Genomic DNA, 21,212 nt, shown 5'->3' on the forward strand with positions numbered 1-21,212 from the left:
GTGGATGTCTTTGTGCAAATTATACAAATATGCCTGCTGCTTTAGTCATCACCAAGCACTTCACAAGATGCCATCTGCCTTTGACATTTCTTTGGGAGAAAAAAAAAATTGGTTGACAAGTTCATTCAGGTGCATAAAGACATGCATTTTGTGACATTTTGGACGGATATATATATATATATATATAAATCGTGTAGCCTGCACCGAGCCAGTAAGTACAACAGAAAACAAAGACAATTTCTGCTGTTTCTGCTTGGTCGGGTCCACAAGCGGCTTTACCCATGATGCCGCATATAGAGGGCTAATGGGCAAGGATACACACACACACACACACACACACACACACACACACACACACACACACACACACACACACACACACACACACACCTTGGCCAGGCCTTTGTTTCAAAAGCAGGTTAATGGAGAGTGAGGAAGAGGAGCGTTGCAATTTTCTGCTCTTTAGGCGGCAGAGATTTCTCTCCAGTGTAAGAGAGACCAGACTCTCAGCGTAATAGCCATTTTACACCCTCATCACCCCTTTGCACACAAAAACACACTCAAACTCTCTCACACACACACACACACACACACACACACACACCCACACGTGCGCACAAAACATGAACTCACACTCGCCAGGAACATGTGGGAGTGTAATAGGCATTCTATGGTGTGTATTGCCGGTCCCCAGAGTGCCAGTAAGTGTTAGACATGCATGGAGTCGGCAATGAGACAATCAGCATGCTGAAATTGAAACCTTGTCTGGAGTCGCACAGGAGAGAGGGGGTAGGTCGGTTGGTGGTGGGGTGTTTAGGAGAGGAGAGGAGCATGGAGGAGATTAAATAAAAAAATAAAAGAAAAGAGCAGAGGAGCGGCACAGATGGCAGGAGAGAAGAGGATGAGGAAGTGGAATACGGAGAGATGGAGGGAGAGGAAATAGGAAGTGATGTTTGTTTAATTGCCTCATAAGCGATGACACAGATAATTATGTCTCAAAAAGAGATGTTCCTCTCAGGCAGGGCCGATGAGCAGCTGTATCTGTCCGTGTGTGTTTGTGTGTCTGTCGCCCCGTCTCTCCCTCTATCCTCCCCATCAACTGTCCCCTCCAGCCGCATCAAGTACAGGACACCATTAAAGCATTGCGGTTTGTGTCATATCAGATCATTCAGCTTAATTAACAGAAACACACGCAAAAAACACACACACACACTCACAAACACAGGCACGCTCGTCATTTGGAATCATTTTAATTACTCTGTAGCATCCTTATTTTTAATATCTCCGCTTCACATACCTGGGGATATGAAGACGAGGGCGCGTTCACCTATATATCCCCGCGCCGTGCGTTTTCTTGCAGGCGTGTGTGTCCATGTGTGTGTAAGCGATGCTCCCTTGACTTCATATCTAATTGTCTTTTTTAATGACAATGCTCCGCTGTGCGCCGGCTGTATGTAATGAGTCAGGGTGTGTCAAAGTGCAGGCCTGAGCTGTCTGCTTGAGTTAAGCTCCCTCCGTCTACTGTAGGAGCCTCCAGCGGGCGCCGACACACACTCGCGCACGCACATGTTGCACACACACACCCGGAGAGACAGTATCAATGTGGGAGTTCCTGTATCTGACACGAGATTAAGAGGGGCAAGTGGAGGAGCACCGAACGACTGCCCTGTTGCATTTGCAAGAAGGGAGAAAGGACCATCCTGTCACACACACACCCGTGTACGCACACACAGACACACACACACACACACACACACACACACACACACACACATGCAGGCATCCTGTGCTGTAAGTGAGCAGTAGCCTCCCTTGCATTATTCACAGTGGCCGAGTGATCGAAGCCTGGTTCAATAGCACTAAAGCGGCGCATGCTGGAGAGATTTGTCTTACAAAACCTTGACACACACACACACACACACACACACAGGCGCACATATGCTCTCACACACATTGATTTTTGGTGGTGGGAATCTCCCAGGCTTTGGACGAAAGGCAGCGACGTGAGAGGGGTTTCTCCCCCCGTCAGAGCAACCCCCAGACAGATGTACACATGCACACCAGCTCTCTGGTTCTTAACCTTTTCTTTCTCTCTCTCTCTCTCTCTCTCTCAATCTCATTCACACACACACACACACACAGAAGTACCCAGTGCGTAAGCAAATAGTGTAAGTACATCTTTAATTCTCTCAAAATGAGATTCGATGATGATGATGAGGTCAGGAGATAGCGCGAATAAGAAAATGAAAGAAAAACTTGGAGACGGGAGATGAAGGATCTGCCTCTTAGATCTGATGGGGTTTCATTTACAGTAAGATGAGCTGATGGGAAAATTAAAAGCAAGAGACAGAAAAAAGTCTGACTGATATTTCCTTTTTTGCTGACTGATCTTTTCCTGCATTTTACCATGAGGGCGCTTTTTGCAAGCAAAGCAGTAAAAAATCTCACATTGCCTAATATATCATATCTTTCCACTGTAGTGTGTGTGTGTGTGTGTGTGTGTGTTTTTCACACGGGCATGTTCAATTTGAAGCCTTCACTTGATTTGAATGGCGATTTTTCTTACACATCCGTCACTTCATCGAGTTTTTCCTATTTTCTTCGGAGCGGCACAAGCAGCCTAACACACACTACCCCCTCTGGCATTTTTGACATATTAACGTGTATCGACAAGCCGGCACTCAGCTGCCTGTAAACACTGACGCAAACATTCACACACCTCTGTCCCCCGAAGACATGTGATCAACCAGACCCAATCCCTTGTAATCATCTGGAACCCGCACACACATAGAGCCCCCTTTCAATCCCGGGTAATGGTTTGGGGCAGGGGGCTGAAGCGGGGGGCTTCTTTCCCTTAGCCCCAGTGTCTTAAGCTGCCATTGATTAAATGTTAACTGATATACTCAGCCCTGGCAATCTTGTTAGAGCTGGAGCAGGCAGGCAGCTAGACAGACAGTTTAGGACCCGCGTCCTCCTGATCAATAGCACAGATAAAGATTTCATCCATCAATGAGCTCCCAAAACAAAAGGTATCTGATACCTGATTGGGCCCGTGGGGAACACACAAACACCCACACCCACGTGTACACATATGTATTTGAACAGGAACACAAATTACCACATGGGGCTGAGGTTCATGAAGAGATGACAAACACACAAACAACACCAATCACAAGTAAATGCAGTGGGATATAAAAATAAGTAATAATAGCTTAAATAAACACACACACACACATATATATGAATTTGGACTTGAACACACACAGGGAACCATATGGGCTGAGGCAGAGGTGGAGATGAAAAACACACAAATAGCAAGTAAATAGAATGGGATATAAAAATGTTAGCTTTAATAATCTAACACCCACACACACAAATGTTTCTGTCCAGAATGATATCTCCAACAACCGTCAATCAGTTCCACACCTAATGGTGGAATAACAACACACACACACACACACACACACACATTCTGTATTCAGTGTCAAGAATGCAGATAAGGCACCCCCCCCCCCCCCCCCCCCCCGCTCTTAACACATCCTGTGTTAGTTCACTTACATATGCGTTTGTGTGCATGCAAGTGTAAGTGCGTCTTTCCTCACTGGCATGCGTGCGCTTCCTCACACACACGTGCACTGAGAATCCTCGGAACGCGCCAAACAGCACCGCAAACAACCGGCCTGGATCAATGTCTTGGTGACCACCACTGTTAAAGTGCATCAATAACGTGTCCCTGTCTCCGTCCCGGGGTATTGTCACAGGGCAGTTTGAAAGTCCGAGCCTCGCCGCAATTAAGACCTAATTATAAATCAATGGGAGAAGTCATTTGAATATAGATTTTTCCTCCTTTCCTCAAATTGTTAACATATTCCCCCCCCACCATGTCGATGCTTTTCTCCTTTTTGTTACAACTTTAAGTCGAATCAATACTTCCCTTTACAGTCGTCGGAGAAGTGCTTTGGCATAATTGGGGCTAAAAAACCCACAAAGGAATATCTTGATGGAGATCGATGCTCGGAGGGTAAAAAAATGTCACAGCCCCTTAAATTCTGATAGCTTTTCAGATACACTTGACGCTGCGCCGCTCTTAAAACAGTCGTCACATTGTCTTTTCTTGGATTTGGGCGACATTTGTCATCACAATCCCCCGAAAAAGCATTTCCGCATCATTCCGCACTCCCCTCCTCAAACAAAAAAACATCAATGCAGCCCGGTAACATGCATCTCATTCGATTAAGCGATATCCTCGCTGGTTTATTTTTCCCGCTCGGCCATTTTTAGGGGCTGTGAGATTTCCAAGTGGCGTGTCAGGGGCCGGGAGTCTAATGCATGGAAACATGGAGCTTTCTGTTTTCTGACGGCTAGCAGAGATAAGGTAGAGATATGGCTCTTGCACCGGCTCAAATCTAAAACAGATCCTGCTGGGAGGGTTGGAGGGGGAGAGTTAAGAAAGTGAGGGGAAGGAGACGGAGGAGGAGGGAGGAGGAGGAGGAGGCGGGAGGGCAGGAGGTAGCAAGAAAAGGGAAAATGGTCAATCCTCTAAGTGTCTGGCGGTGTCTCTCTTTCTTTCCCTCTTTCTCTCACTTGTTCTCTCCCCCACTCTCCCCCAGTAATCTGATTTATTCGAAGCATATGTGTGCTGCTCTGTCTTTGTCTGCTTCTATTAGGGCCAGTGGGGGCCCATATGACATTGTTTAGCCAGTAATGAAATGGACATTTTTTGCATGTTTTTGAGAAAGTCAGAGGAAAGCCAACACTCCTTATTTGTAACCGCCTGCGAATACCGTCTCCACGGCAGTTGCCCCCCCCCCCCGATCCGTGCAGTCATGTGTGCGCCTGTTGCACGTGAGCACACGCGCCTGGGTGTTGCAGGTTCCATGTGGCGTCTCATTTTCTCTATGATTCTGAGCAACCTAATGAATATTTGGGTCTTGAAGATATTTCTTGTCGTCTTCCGTGACTCCGTTCTAAGAGTCCCCCACCTCAGCACACAATGAGGCCCCGGTGATGCGCAGATTTTTTTTAGTTTTCTCCTCTATAACAAAAAGACCAGCCACATGGACTCATTGTCAGTATATGAAATTGTTCTGTGCTAATGGCAGCGATGTGGTGCTGCGGGCTAAACTGTAGCCCCCATCAATAAGGAATGCAGACATAGAAAAAGCATTGAATTGAATGAATGGAAACCTGGAGTAATTTTTTCACCGCCATATTTCTTTATGTGTAATTCACACAAACAAGCCATTATCCGAGCGAAGAGGAACACACTGAGTGAAGCTTGCATGAAAAACATGTCAAAATGAAAACCCTTACTGGTGAAGTTACTGCTTTGCTGAATTCCTCACTTTTATGAGTAAATGAATCGCAACGTGACTTTCTTATGACTGTCCTTTCCATCTTCTCCCCCCTCGCTTTGATTCCCGTCCAGGATTACCGTCTTGTTTTCGGTGGCGCTGAAAGCAGATGGTTTTTATGCGGCTGAAAACGGGACAGTAGCCCAATAGGATAAAGATCTGTTTAAGCATTATCCATTTGGCCACAGCCCATCACAGGCCTATTTTAAGCATAGAGACGCGCGCACACACACACATCCCGCTTTTATCTTAAACCATGGCAGCCATTTTATTAGATTCCCCGTTTTCAGGCCTTGTATTAGTTCCCGAAAAATAGATAAACCTTGAATACATGACAAGGACCGGCCTGGTCAATTGGAAACTATATCTTCCCTGCTGGTATCTTTGTTTACCAGTGTAGTGATGGGTGGACAGATAGGGGGGATAAATGGAGGCAAAGAGGAGCAGATAGGAGAGGTATATGGATGGATATCTGCGCGAAAAAAGATATAAAAATAGATTGACAGATGGATAGATAGATAGACAGATGAATGCATCTGGGAGATCTTGTTGGGCTGATAGAGTCGAGCAGGTATGCCGAGAAACAGCTGCTTTCTTCATTAGGTTCATCTATCGATCTCAGACCCTCGCTGTGCAAGTGTGTGTGTGTGTGTGTGTTTTTGAGCGAGAGAGAGAGAGAGAGAGAGAGAGAGAGAGAGAGAGAGAGAGGGGAAAGACAACAGCCTCTGTAGGTAAGTGCTGGTAATAGAACAGAATGAATTCTTATCACAGAGATGGGAAGGCCATTAAACCTCAGCTCCTAGTTCTTCCTCCGTCTCTGTCTTGTCCGACTCTCTCTCTCTCTCTCTCTCTCTCTCTCTCTCTCTCTCTCTCTCTCTCTCTCTCTCTCTCTCCCCTCCCACCTCCTTCATCCTGGACCTGACAGGGTCACGTTGGTGAGCGTGTGCGATATTTCCACTATGTGTGCGAACCAAGAGTGTGTGTGTGTGTTTTAGCTGCCGCTGTGCACGCTGCCCCACAGGCCAGATGTTTATAATCAGGGGCTGGATAAATATTGGACAGAGGAATCATAAAAAAGGCCGGGAAGAACTGAATAAAGAGCAAGAGACGGGAGGGAGATGAAACAGAGGAGAGGAATCTTCGTTTCAAATTATTCCTAAATCCCTCAGTAAGCTTGCCGTGCCGCCTCCTCAATTCACCCACTCGGCCTAAGGTGTTTCAAACAGAGGAAAAGCAATATGGCTGTTGTGTAAGATGCAGGTGTGTGTGTTTGTGTGTGTGTGTGTACGCCTGTTGAGGTGTACAGTAGGTGTGTGAGCCCATTGTATGAGGCCAGGTGCAGCAATTTCTTTCTCCCAGCACTGAACCTTTTGAAGCAATACTTTTGTCCCGTGAAAAACCTTTTGTATTTGCTATTAAAGAATCATTAGCATCACCCCCCCCCCCACCCAGTGCTCACAGCGCCCGAAAACGAAACCCCTCTTAACACGAAACAACAGTTTCTGTCTACGCAGCAAGCAAGACACACAAGCCTTTAATCTTGGCTATGTTTATTCATATGATTCTTCTTTTTCTTTTTCTCTTTTTTTTTTTTTTTCAAAAGAGCTGTTTTGTCAGTCGCCTGCGAGACAGCGAAGCGGGTAATTTGAGCGAACTGGAAAAATACAATGAAGTGTCTCAGGAAGTTGTAATTGACAACAACAAAGCGAATTTGGAGCTGCTGATACAAGCGTTTTTTCCACATAAGTCGTTTTATTTATTTTTTCAGCTTATTCTGTCAGTTCAAGTTATTGACATTCACACCAGGAGCGTGTATTAAAAGTGACAATCCCATTGTCTGGCTTTCGGAGTCAACCTGAAAACAATGGATCCTTTTTATTTCTCTCTTTCGCCGGTGTAATAAGTTCTTGTGTTTTAGGCAGTAAACGGGTGGGTGTGGGTGGACTGGAGCGTGTGCACGGAAACATGTGTGTTTGCTTGGACTGGTGTGTGTGTGTATTTACATGTTAGCATGTGGGCCGTGGACCTCTGTGCATGAAATCCATCGAGCGCTGCGTGGGAGTATATGTGTGTTACGCGCCGAGGTTTTCATGTGTAGGTGTGTGTGTGTGTGTGTGTGAGCCTGTACGGGTGTGTGTGTGTGTCAGTTATTCCCAGGCCCTGTGCAGGAGCTGTAGCCCCTCTCCGCTGGGTTGATGTTTAGTATTTTAGACATGCTACATTAACAACATCTGGTTAGGATCTAAATGCTTGTTAAACGCGCTGTAATTCGGGGGGGAAAGGTACGGGGAGAGCAAGGGGAGAGAGCGGGTGGGGGGGGGGGGTAAAGAGAGAGAGCAGGGTAAATAAAGATTTGAGGGTGAGAGAACGGGAGGGAGGGAGATCAGTAAGTCTGTAAGGTTATTACTCTGGCAGTATTACCACTGGCCCTTGACTGTGTGTGTGTGTGTGTGTATTTGTGCATGTGTGTGTCTGTGTGCACATGGCTGCGACTGTGCGGGACGGTGTAGCGTTTCAAAGCTTTCCCCCTTTAAAACCTAGAGGCCAAACTAGAGCCACGCGCGGGGCGCAGGAATGTGACATCACAGGGCCCCCATTGCTCGTACGCACATGCACACATGCAAACACGGTCTCACAGGGGACATGACCAGAGTTGTACCAAGGAATCATCGTCAACATCACGGCTAAGTGCCGGAGACATGGCCGTCATGGGTGTTACGCAGAAAAACATTAAGGCCGCATTGCTCCAACGGCCGAATAAAGAAATGCGTCTTTATTATTGTTTTTAAATACACACAACACAACAGTGCTGCTTATAATACGGCATATAGAGTCATAACAGCCATAAAGTGACTTTCTCATTCTATAGTTGTCGGAGCATTTCGCATATATTCCTTCTGTTGTTTTTCTTTGGCGGCAATTATGGCGGCAGTTGATGTTCCGCTTTCACAGCGCGAATGATTTAAGATAAACAATAATGTAATGTTTTTTTACCCCTTTAATGAGCACCATCCTCGCCCTGAGGAAGCAAATTAGAGGCAGCTCGTCCCCGGCTAATGAATTCAGCCATTTTGGAGCCCCCGTGTCCAGTTTCCCCGGCGTGGCATCCCTCTACGGTTGTGTGCTGGCCTACTGAGTCCTCCACCGGGCACATAATGACCCGGCGTGGTGGTTATGGGCCCTTAGGGGGAGACGGGAGAGAGAGAGAGAGTGATCTCAGAGCAGGTCATTATACAGCTAGAGGGCACACACACACACACACACAAACACACTGCGCTGACACTTTCAATACATCCTCCATTGCCTCCGTCTCCCATATGTCTGTTCCTCCATTTATCCGTTCCAACATCTCTTTCTGCGCGTCTCTCTCTCTCTCTCTCTCTCTCTATATCCGCCTGCACGTGTCTGTCCTGACCGTTTCATTTGATTTTCTGACTTTGATGATTTGAAGTAACGTGGAGTAGCTGGAGTATTTCTCCTGAAATCATACATATCATCCTATTTCCTCTCAGATCAGGTTTTAAATCAGATTGTGTTGTTTGCCGGATAAAAAAGAAAAGATCCTCGTCCTGGGAAGGAAAGCGGTCACATTGGCCACTAGTTGAATCTTAAACCGGACTGATTTGCTTGTGTCCCTGATCAGGACTCACTTAATTATTCTTCCTCTCTAACAGTTAAATATAGGCTGGTGTTGGTTGCAGGGTAATCAGACCCATGGGCTGTGGTTAGCTCGAGCTCACCGGCCAGCTTTAATGTTCCGACCGGCCCACATCAAAGAGAGTCCCACCAGGCTGCCAAAATCACACACCCTGCACAGCCTGACCCACTCCCTGTGTGTATGTGTGTGTGCGTGCGGGTGTGTGTCTGTGCGCGTGCATGGATATGCAGAGAGGCAGTGGAAGGTGACTGCGAAAGTTGTTGCTCTCTGCGTCCTCTGGTAGCGATTAAGTTGATGGTTAAGAGTCCCTGCCGCAGAACCCTCTCTCTCTCTCTCTCTCTCTCTCCCTCTCTCTCTCTCTCTCTCTCCCTCTCTCTCTCCCCCTCTCTCTCGCACATGAACACACGCTTGCACATGACAACTCACATGCAAACACATGCAGTGACTGTCTCACTCACTTGATCAATGGCGCACAACCACACAACACATACGCACACAAACATGTGCGCAACACCCAGTTGCACGCGCACTCGCGTACACACTCTCGGGTGTGTAACTGTCAGGGTCAGTCAGAGGGCAGACGCTGTGCTGATGTATTGAGAGAGCTCGTCTGGGAATGTCCTCAGTGTGGAAACACATTCCCTGTATGCACACATGCACGCACGTACACACACACACACACACACACCACAGATCTAACCGACGAGAAGGGGAAAGGAGTGAGAAAAAAAAAACACTGATGAGGCCCAGATGATCACCCCCTCCTCTTCCTCTCCCCCCTCAATTTTTCTCTTTCTTCACCCACTCTCTAGGCTCATTCCTTCCTCTCTTTACTTCTCTCTGTTCATTGTCTCTCTTTTCTCTTGGGTCCTATCTGGCCACAGGTAGAGTGCCCCCTAGAGGTTACATTTAGACAGTGGTTTAGTCCTTTTTATGATCGGGCACCGGGTGCAGCTATGATCACTTTCACACACGACCCTCATCCGCCGCTCCCTCACTATCCTCCTTAAGAGAAGAGTGTTTCACGTGCACTTTATCCACTGCAGATGTCGAATCATTTCATGCACGTATCATGTCAAGTCACGAAAATTAATCTTTCAGAATCTAATAAAGATGAGTTGATGCAATAAGCTTGATTATTGTCAGGATTTGCAGTGGCTGCATATATGATAATGTTAATAATCATAAATTTGTCATGTAGTTTACATTTTTTCGATCAGGGTACATAGTATGAAATAAAATGTGTGCATATTTTTATAATATTAATATTGTATAACAATAGTGATAATATGGTGAATAAGTAATAAATACATAACCGTACATAACCGTAACCTGTAGCCTGTTATCTGAAAACGTTTTAAATAGAAGTAATGGAATAGGATTTGACATTCAAGAAAACAATCTCTTTATTGAGATATTCAAATTGAGACCTTTGGGAGCTCTGCAACCCCCCCCCCCCCCCCCCCGCTTATGTTTTGACCCTTCTCCCTTCCTGTCTCTTCCCACTCTTCCGCAAAACACACGCTGTTCAATTTGGGTCATTTGTGTTTTTTTTTTACCTTGGCACCGGACAAAAGTCAAAAAAACAGACAAACCAGCGTTGAAGGACTTTCTCAGACCCATTTACATTCATGCACGCACACACACAGACACAGACACAGACACACACTGTCCTACCACTTCCCTTCAGTATATATGGAGGTGGGGTGAATTAAAATACAAAGATAGACGCCGCCACAGCACCAGCAGTGAAAACTGCAATTTCTGCAGTCCGGGCTCTCGTGGCTGACAGGAGATATTTCATCCCCGTTGTCACCGACGTATTAATAAAACATCAGGAGCAGAGTGCAGCCCCAGTCTCTCCCTATTTCACACACAAACACACACACACACACACACACACACACGCACACACGCACACACGTACAAGAAAGATGGATACTTACACCTTGACATTGACTGCGTATACATATGTGAAAAATATGTGCGGCACTAAAGCGTGTGCAAAAATAAAAAAAAAACGTGGTCCTGAATGCAAACACACACACAACCGCAATTTTTCAATCACATGCCAGTTTCTGCCATGAAAATTTCATGCTGGATATAATGTCCACTTAATGTGTTGGCGCTTAAAGTAACGGCGCCAGGGCTTAGTCTGTGTGTCTGTCTGTGTCTTTGTGTGTTTTTAGTATGTGTGTGTGTGTGTCTGTGTGCACCTCTCTGTACGGGAAGGGGTTAATCATATCATGTTTCCGTCGGGGGTTTTTACAGACCGCTTGTGCTCGTCATACAATGGCCAAAGTGATTGTATGCAAATGCCAGCTGACCTCAATGCACCCTTTGCCTGATTTCTATGAATATGACTGTGAGTGTGTGCGTGTGTGTGTGCGCGTGTGTGTGTGTGTGTGCACGCGCATTGTAAAATAAGGTTATTAAGGCAGAGCAGGATTGATGAGCGCAGCTCTTTTACACACACACACACTCACTCAAACACACATGCACACAGACACACACTCCCCTTTCATTCTCCTGCAGAGTGAGGGGTTTGTGGTGAGAGAGACCACCCCCCCTTCCTCCCCTCCCCCGTTTAGAAGACATGAAATTTTTAACGGTTTTGGTCTCTGTGTGTGTGCGTGTGGGTGTGAGTGAATATTACTCTGTGTGTGTCTGGGACTAGACACCTATGTGCAAGTTTTTCTGTTTGATTTTACATTTGTATGTGCTAGCCACGAGATGGAGGAGGGTAGAATATGTGTGTATATATATATTTGTGCACGTGTTAGTGTGTGTGTATGTGTGTGTGTGTGTGTGTGTGTGCATGCCTGGTTATCTGGCCTCTCTCAGACTGCTCAAAATTCATTACAAAGTGACATCAGCCCAGCCGGAGACAAATGATGGCTGGATGAAAGGGATCGCTGGGGCTCGGCTTGGATTAGTGTTAGCTTGTGCTGGCGACACATATACACACATACACATACTCGTGCCTACACACACACTCACTTGCGCTCACACACACTCACACATGCACGCATACGCACACTTTAATCCACTGGCAGAACACTGCAGATACACAGAATTATCAAACAAGGGGCTGAACTCTGCGAGATGGGCAAGCTAATCTGCTAATAGTACAGAGCTGCACGTGTGTGTTGGGTTTGTGTGTGTGTATGCATGTACACTTTCTACAGAGAAATACACAAACACAACGATAGACACACTTATTATATTTGACATTTAATGTCTATTTACTTTATAGAATACACATTATGTGGCTCTCCATGATAATGTTTGTAGAAGGAGGTTTTCATATCGTTTTTAGTGACAAATAAAACATTTGCATCCAAACATAATACAAAGAATTCATATAAAAAGCAAACTCATTTTATAATTTGTGTCCTGTTAGTTGTCATACAAACATTTGTCCATCATGAAATAATTATTCGACTGATTTAAAGAAAGAACAGGAGAATTCCTGACATTTGTGTTGGAGAGAAAACATAGAAAAGTTAAACATCACCATGCCTTGTCTTTAAATAGAAGTTTCTGAAAAGTCCCCCCTGAAGAAACACCCAAAAATGACTAAAATACTTCCCCCAGTCGGACATATTTTCTCCTCGCACCACTGCCCTGCTGCCATGGAAGCATTATGTACGGATGTATTATGTTTCACCCTCCAGAAGTGGCACGGCAAAGCTATTTTCAACACAACATTTGTCCAAGTCACTGGGAGCATTATTCGCCGGTGCGAGACACTGTCCAGCAGAGAACACTTGACATTTGTGGAGGAGAAAAAAAAAAGGGGGGTTTATGAGGATTAACTGAACATGTACAAACAGGAATATTTTCAAACTGGCTTTAATGTGATACAGCGATATCAGACAAAACATCTGCTCCATTTCTCAACTTCAGCATCATGGGAGGTTTGTTTTTCAGCCGCCCCGGCCTGGGCCAGCAAAGTGCTGTACTTTGGAGAGCATTGTGGGTAATGTAGTTGTTGTTTTTTTTTCTGTGTCTTTTCAGAAGAGACCGCTGAGGATGGTGAGAGACCTCCTCGCTCGTCCTCCAGGCACGGACTCAACCTCACTGAGAGAGAGATGACTGACAGCAGGAGAGCTGACCGTGAGTCCACATGCACAAAGACACACACAACCACACACACACACACACACACACACACACACACATATAAAAACACATATGACCATTAGTGTCCCTTCTTTTCCGAGTTAGCATTCATCTCCTGCTCCCTCACTCCCTCAGAAAAGGTTCTAACATGTGTGTGTAACATGTGAACGCTGCTGACTAGCCTCCATGTGACCCGCTTTAATCGTTTCCATCTGACAGAAAGAGAAAAAGGGAATGAGAGAGACAGGGGAAGAGACAGTGGGAAAGAAGGAAAAGAGGAGGGGGAAGAAAAAGCGGAGAGAAAGAGAGAGGGATAAGTTGAGTGTTGTGGATATTACCAGGCTATGTCCAGGCCCCAGATTATTTTTTAATCAAATCAGTTTGCGTGCTTGTAATTTATAAGCGCCTTGCATTAATCTTTTCTCGTTCTTGTGCCCTCTCCGATGACATATTAATTTTTCATAAGCACGGGATTAGATGGGGGGGCCTGTGTATATGTTTTTCTAATATTGCACCACATCCCAGCAACCCTTAAATTAGTTTTTTTTTCTCTCTCTCTCTCTCTCTCGCTCTCTCTCTCGCTCCTGTTCCCCCCCTTAATTTTTCTTTCTCTCCTATTTTTCTCCGGCTCTGTCTATCCCTTAATTGTTGTCCAATCTGTGACCCTATCACCAGGCATTACCTCGGATAGAGAAGGAGCACGAGGGAGAAAAGAGGAGGGGGAGGAAAAATTGTTTTATTTGTTTGTAAGAATGGCGATGTTGTAAGCGGGGAGGGGCAACAATCAGTACAAGGTGGCTCAGTGTTTTTGTTATTTTGGGCGAGGTAGCAAGCACATAATGCCTCCGCTGCCAGGCTGTGGTCGGGATAGCCCTGGCTTTGTTAGATTTGATTTACCCAAATAAGAATTCATATGATCTTTTTATGTATGAGATGGAAATCCATGGCTGGGGATGAATATTGCATGGGGTCTCTCTCTCTCTCTCTCTCTCTCTCTGTCTCTCGCTCTCTCTCTTTCTCTCTCTCTCTCTCTCTCTCTCTCTCTCTCTCTCTCTCTCTCTCCTCCACTTTTTTCTGTCATTGCATGGGCCTCTCTCCCTCTCTTTCTCTCTCTTTCTCTCTCTCATTCGTCCTCCACTACTAATATCTCTCCACCTTTTTCTCTTTTGCGCCCCTGCCACCACACTCATTCTCCCCCCCAACTCACACACACACACACACACACACACACACACACACCTTCCAACTCCCACCCCTCTATCCATCTCGAGCTCCCACCCCACCTCCCCTTTCCCTAGCATGCCATACCTAGCTCCATAATGTGAGGCTCAATGAGGCAGAAGGAGAGCTGAGTGAGGCTGGGGCCTATTAGTTTGGCTAGTCATCTATCTTTCAGCTCTATCTCTCTGACAGGCCTGTCTGACGGACTGGCGGGGGAACCACCATCCATGCATTTACTCCCGCATATTACCGCCAGCGTCATTTAACACCACCGCACACATGCCCGAAAAAAAAAGCCAAGTGTCCATGTCCCTCCTACTTTAAAGTGTATGTGTTCCCGAGTGTAGTTCATCAGATGTCAGAAACCTTTTTGTTAAAGCAGCATTGTATGCATTTTTATTTTTGTGAATAATTTGTTTCGGGGGAATCGCCTTGTTCGGCGAGGGAATCCAGATATGATAATATTGCTGGTGGGTTATTTTTGCCTTTGGATTAAAGGGAGGTTTCAGAAAGTCTAATAGCAGAGGTTCGGATGTGTCAGAAGTGTGTTGTTATGCTCGGGTTATCATCAGAGACAGGGCTCTTGTTTTTCTCTTTTTCCAGCTTAGGGTAGTAAGATTTAGCATCTCCTTCCTCAGCCCCAAATCTCTGGCAGGCTTGAAATGTTCCGATGTGTGTGAATTTATGTGTGTGTGTGTGTGTGTGTTTGTGGAGATCTCCAGGGAAGGGATTACAGTGTGACCAAGTGAGCAGTGTGTTTGCGCACTTCATCTCCAAGACCAAGATCCTTTAAACAAAGAGGGGCAGATAGATAGAGAAGGGAATAGAGAGAGAGAGAGAGAGAGAGAGAGAGACAGAGAGAGAGAGATGGGGGGAAGGGCAAGGAACGACCGGCCCAGAGAGCCTTTTCCCCTTGCTTCATTTACAATGTCTTTTTTAATCCCATGTCACTTTAGATTAATTATAATCCATGTTACATTCTCCATGCAAATGTCCCCTATGTGGATTACTTCCAGATAGCTTTGTGCTATCTGTGTACTGTAGATGGCGCATGTTGCCATCATGGCTCAGGGGCCCACTTCTTTGTCCGGCTAAACAAAGACCCTGGCATGGAAATGATCTTGTGCGGCAATCCCACTGATCTCTACCTGCTCACAAATGTTGTGTATTCATGTTTGACTTGTTCAGGTGGGGCTGTACCAAAATGGCATCTCACGCAAACAAGATGAGATGTTAAATATTCCATATTAGCTTGTTCACATTCGTAATATCTCCAGTCTCTCTTTTTTTTTATATTTGCATGCATCTTGCAAATTTGCCCAATTTGAGATGAGAGCTTTGCTCTTTTTCTGTCTCTCAATGATGAGATTAAAATATATTAAATATATTAGCATGTTTAATTACGAGCCTGCAGCAATTCCTTTGTGCGTGTGTGTGTGTGTGTGTGTGTGTGTTTTCTGTGTAATGACAGCTTGTTGAATGTCTCAGACGATTTGTCAAATGTGACAAGGCCACGCTCATATTTATCTCTCATGAGCGTACAAGCTGGAGATGGAACAGAAAGGAAGGGTAGTCATTAAAAATCACAAACTACAAGGCAGCTGTTGTTTAACCATCTCTCTCGTCCTCTCTCCCTCTCCATCCCTCTCTCTCTCTGGGCCTTTGTCATATTGGACACACTTCACTCCGTCACAGAGGGTGACTGTGTTTGTTGTCACACTCACAGCTGAATGACGCACCCCTCTTGAAGGTGTAGGGTATAAATAAAGCAGAAAGCTTTACGGTGAACTTCCCTCTCCTCAGCGGAAACAGGAACTGTTTCATAACCATGGTTCCTCCTAAATTAAACATGCTCCCAACATCTCATTTTTAGATCCGCTGAATGTTTTCGGCTAAAGTCCCTGTTATTATCACCTGTTTGACAATATTAAATCTCTGTCTTAGTTTGAGCAGTTTCTGATTGTGCGGCTAGTCGAACAGAAGTCGTATGGAGTGTGTTGTGCGTCGGTTTTTTTTTTATAACCCACTTCCATTCCCCACTAATTGGTTTGGGATGGCACTTAATGTGGTGGACCCTTCCCATGAATGCACAGACGGAGTGGAAGTGGGTGTAGAGAGGGTGCAGGGGGGGGGTCGGTTCGAGAGAGAGAGGGCCTCTATCTCTCCGTCTCTATCTCTCTCGGCCTCGCTCTCTCCTCCTCCCCTCCGGCTAGATCTGGACCTGCTGAGTGCATCAGTGGGAGTTTGGGGTTCAGAGTGTGTTGCTGTAATGTTATCAGGTGACCGGGGGTCAGCCTAATGCGTAACCTCGGAGCACCAGGCCAGTAAATCATGCCGGCCGGCCCACCCTGGCCTGTTTTGGCCGGCTCTCCTCCCTAGATTTACTGCTCCGTAACCTTAGCCAGTCTGCCAGGGCTCAGGACAGCTAAATTGAATACTAAATCCAAGCTGCCGCCACCCAGCCTGCTCCTTCTTAATTGACAGCCCCCTCCACCACCAGCCTCAACCACCACTCTCCTCTCTATGTTTCTGTTTTTTTTTTTTATTTTCATGAAATCAAATGTCAGGAATGGAATCTGCTCGTTCGGCGGCTTGTAAACGAAAAGGAGGAGGGCGAAAAAGAAGATTGCACTGGGTGCGCGGCGGTTATTTTTGAAAAGCCCGTGGCGAGACGCGGCCCTGATGATGCCTTGGGTTTCACCTGAAGTCATAGTTTGAGAGATATAAGGATTCAATTACGCGCTTGTTTGTGCGAAAATCTCATTTGCTTGGTTCAGTTTGCACAAAATGTCTTACCCTTTCCAACACAAAAGGGCAGATTCTAAAATAGATCCACGGGGGAAAGCATTAGCTGCGATGGCATTGTTGCTCGTCCTGCGTTTTGAGGAACAATTTGAGACAGAAATATCCGGAGGTGTTTAGAGCTTTGGGCTTCTGTGTCCGTCTCCACCATTTTAATTTTTTTTTTCTTTCATGTTCTTCCCTCTTTTTCCTCCGCACCTCTCCCCCCGTTGCGCCTCTCCATTTGAGAGCGCCCGCATGCGTGTGTACAAGTGCCTGTGTGCGCCGCTCCCTAAACATCATTGACAGTCGCAAATAAAGATGGGTGGCGAGTGTGCCGCTCTCTTCCCCCCGCGATGCAAAAGGGGGGTTGAGTGTCATAAATCACCTTTTGATTTATCTAATCAAGCAAGGTCCTGCCGCGTGCAGACATTTGTCATTGGCAGAGTGGGGCTGGTGGTGTCAGGTTTATTCTGCCCCTCCGCTTCACTGGGCTGCAGCTGGTGGAGCCCAACGTCGGGATGAAGGGATTGGGGGGGGGGGGGGGGGGGGGGACATAGAGGAGGAGAAGAAGAAGAAAAAAAGGACACAGTCATTAAGTGTAGGGTGCAGACTTTGAGACAAAGGAAAATGAGAGGATAGTCCCCTGATCCTGTCTTTTTCTCCGTCCCGCTCTCTCCCATTGTTTCCCACTAAGTATTTTAGCCATTGAGGGCAGGGATATGGATCCATCTGCAGACGGAGGGATATTTAGATTTTCTCTTGTGAATTTACAGATTGGGTTTGAATTCTATTGGCCATTGTATTTATTTGTGTTGCAAATGATTGTATCTTTTTGAACACAATTACATTCCTCAAAATAAGTATTATCCACTCACAGGACTTTCCATTCAAAGTTCCCGAGTGTCTACGCAGAGAGCGTTCAGGGTTAACCAAATGTTTTTCACTCTAAAGTGATGACGAAAACACGACTTTGCACTGGAAGGACAGATCTTCAGTTTGCACACATACACACAGGCTACACAAATACATTTACATTCAAAATGACAGTAATCAATGGTGATGTGCTGGCTCTCTCCCCCCCGCCGCATTGTAAATGTATTTGCAGTCTCTTGTCCGACAATCGTCTCATCTCCTTTATTTTGGCGAGGATGTAATTTAGTTGCAAATTGACTGCAGGACGGAGGCAAAAATTGAAAGTTGAAATTAGAAATGGTTATAATAAATACGGGAGGCGGGTGCAGGCTTTGGAAAAGGTCAGGTGATATGATAGGTGCTTGCAGCCTGGACCAATCGGACCAATGGGATGTCAGCGGCTTGTCATGAAGTACACAATATACACGCACATGTGCACACCCACACCCACACAGGCCCTGCAGGGGCCATCGCAGGCAGTGGAAGACAAGATTACCTCGCTTTTCTGAGCTGCAGAGCAATTCTCGGATGCTCTTGGAAATTCACATTGTGACCATGTGCTTTTTTTTTTTTTTCTGCCCCACGCCCCCCCCTCTCGCTCGCTCGCTCTCTTTCTTCCTTTCTTCCCTTCCTCGCTCTCTCTTGTCACTTTCCTTGACAGGCCAATATTTCAGGCTCCAGATATAGGGGATTACAAATAAAATAAGTGGAACGCCTACTTAATGCAACAGAATTAAAATGCATGAACGGGCCAGAGGAATTGATATGCGCCCAATACAAACACGAGCCACGAAATAATATGAAATACAAAATGTTTTTTCTTCAACCCCCCTCTCCATGTATCAGTGCTTTGATTTCCCTTTTTTTCTATTTGTGCATCTAGCGTGAAGCGTTGACTCGCAAGAGTGAGGCTCACATATTGCCTTGAGTGACCAGACGGGGGGGTGGGGGGGCAGGAAAGGGGGGTGATGGCTTAGGGAGAGAGGGAGTAGGAGAGCAGGGAGGGAGACTTGCTGTTGTTGTGTCTTTGTGTTTGTGCGGGTAAATTGCAGTGGCAGGAGTAAAGCAGAGCCTGCATGGCTTGTATCTTAGGATGAGGCTAATGAAAGATTTATCAGCGGCTGCAGCATTTATACAACCAGAGGCTGATCTCTCCACATTGAGCCCCGCTGTTAACGTCACACACGCTTACACGTGCGCACACAAACAGACACACACACAAGCGCCGTTGCTACTGTACCACCAGCCGTGACCGAGCCCCCTGAAAATTTAGCATCTTTTACAGACAGAGTTGTTGAGGCAGCTGGGGAAATGTATATGAACTAATGAAGTGTATAATATTACCATAACATTTAATGTATGTCGTGCTGTGATAATGAGCTTGCCGGAGTTTTCTCCATTTCACATTTCCTCGGGGCAGAAACACATCAGTGTACATGAATGTGAATAACACAGTCCACGCTTGTCTCCGTGCTTATGTTGTCTTGTTGTCAGATCATTTTTTAAATCATCGTCCATGTCCCACTGAATATTAACTTTGTACTCGTGCAATTTACTCTATTACGTGTGCATCAGTCGTCTATTGACCATTTTGTGATCTAACATGGCCCCAAAATGTTTAAATGCATTCATTAGATTGCCAGTTTTATTTACTTGGTATATTTTAAACTCTCCTACTCCACTAAATGTGTGATATATGGGATACTTTACATCAATGTTCTTAATACAATCAATAATAATGATTCCAAAAAGCTCAATAAAAACACCTCCATTGTACTTTTGCAGCTTCTAAACTGTTATAAAAGTAAATATATCTCAGCATACATTACACAAATGCCCACACACGTAATAATAACTGTTTAATTCATGAAAGGCATACAATTTTAACGCTTTACAATCTCTGTCTGTCTCTCCCTTGACCTGCCAGGAGTGATCGCCATGTCCAAAGAGGTTACTGGACCGAATGCTCCGGTTAAACATTCCCTCCCGCCGGATCGACAAATTGAGAGCCCACCAAAGAGGCCAAAGTCTGCTGAGGGGAAGACCTCTGTCAATGAGCAGGTAAAAGTTTGTGAGAAACCGCCGCGCAAGAGTCTTGTTCCTAGTAATTCAAGACGAGTGTGTTCTCCCAGATCCTGAGAGCATTTGAGGTGCACTGTGGGTAATCTTTTCACCTCGCTGAAGAAGATGCACGTAGGATTTAGTGCTTAGTGTGCGAATATTTCAAGTGAACATCTGGCAATTCATATTCCAAATACATGTTGCAGTTCAATATTGGATGCACATAAGGCTAATGGCTAATGAGGCAAGTTCTTCATAAGTGCTAATTAAATCTAACCTTCACCGTGGCTGTGGGATGAGCTAATGGGAAGATACTTACGAACTCTAAGAAGCAAAAATGCTAAGCTAAGCATTAAGCAACTGCTGAAGCCAGCTTTCTGCGCAAGGGTTAAACGCAGCCCAACATTCCCTCCCTGACAGAGCTTTTTAGCATCAAGCACAGAGGGCCAGTCTTTGTGTGCTTAAGTGGAATACCTGCACTTGCCTTAAGCCTCCCTCCCTTTGCTTCTTTCCCCCTTTTGCATCTCTTTAAATTATATGTGTTTTTAAATTAGATTATGAAGTATTAGCTTGTCTGGTTCTGGGCCCTGCAAGGAGGGAGGACTTAGTCATTTCAGAAATGGATTCTATTAAGACAGGTGGTGGGGAGGCAGCTATGCTCAGAGTACTCCCTGTAATGAGGGCAAGGCGTAGCTGGGGAGAGTACACACCTTTGTCATCTGTAATCTCCTGATTAGAAATTCTGGGCAATCGTGTTTTCTGTTAATAAAATTGTATGAGTTGAGACTTAAGTGAATTACATGAAGCATGGCTGATCTACATTTTCGGTTTGAAAGTGGGCGTGTGTGTGTGTGGGGGGGGGGTGGTGGGATGAGGTGAGTGGGCAGTGAACAATAGAAAAGCTCTGTATAGATCCCCTTTGAATTTTTCAAATAATTGTTGATTGTCAACAATTATTGACTGTCAGGGGGGAGGATTATTGCATGTCTCCATCAAACCCTTGATCGCTTTTAAATATAAAGTAACAAAGTTATAAAATTATTAAGTGATGTCTCGCAATTACTCTAGGGAGGTAGACAGGGGAAAGCAGGCTGGGC

At 45.6% G+C, this 21,212-nt stretch overlaps 1 protein-coding gene across 1 annotated transcript in view; it reads left to right on the forward strand.

Annotated features, from left to right (window-relative positions):
* zfhx4 (zinc finger homeobox 4) overlaps window positions 1-21,212 on the forward strand; it is an 81,854-nt gene that overhangs the window by 49,731 nt on the left and 10,911 nt on the right. The window contains exons 7-8 of the mRNA XM_062379075.1: window positions 13,033-13,131; window positions 19,982-20,115. Of these exons, the coding sequence (XP_062235059.1) occupies window positions 13,033-13,131; window positions 19,982-20,115 (233 nt within the window). The remainder of the gene's footprint in view (window positions 1-13,032; window positions 13,132-19,981; window positions 20,116-21,212) is intronic.

The sequence above is a fragment of the Platichthys flesus genome, chromosome 21 (genome assembly GCF_949316205.1).
Source record: "Platichthys flesus chromosome 21, fPlaFle2.1, whole genome shotgun sequence".
Classification (NCBI taxonomy): domain Eukaryota; kingdom Metazoa; phylum Chordata; class Actinopteri; order Pleuronectiformes; family Pleuronectidae; genus Platichthys; species Platichthys flesus.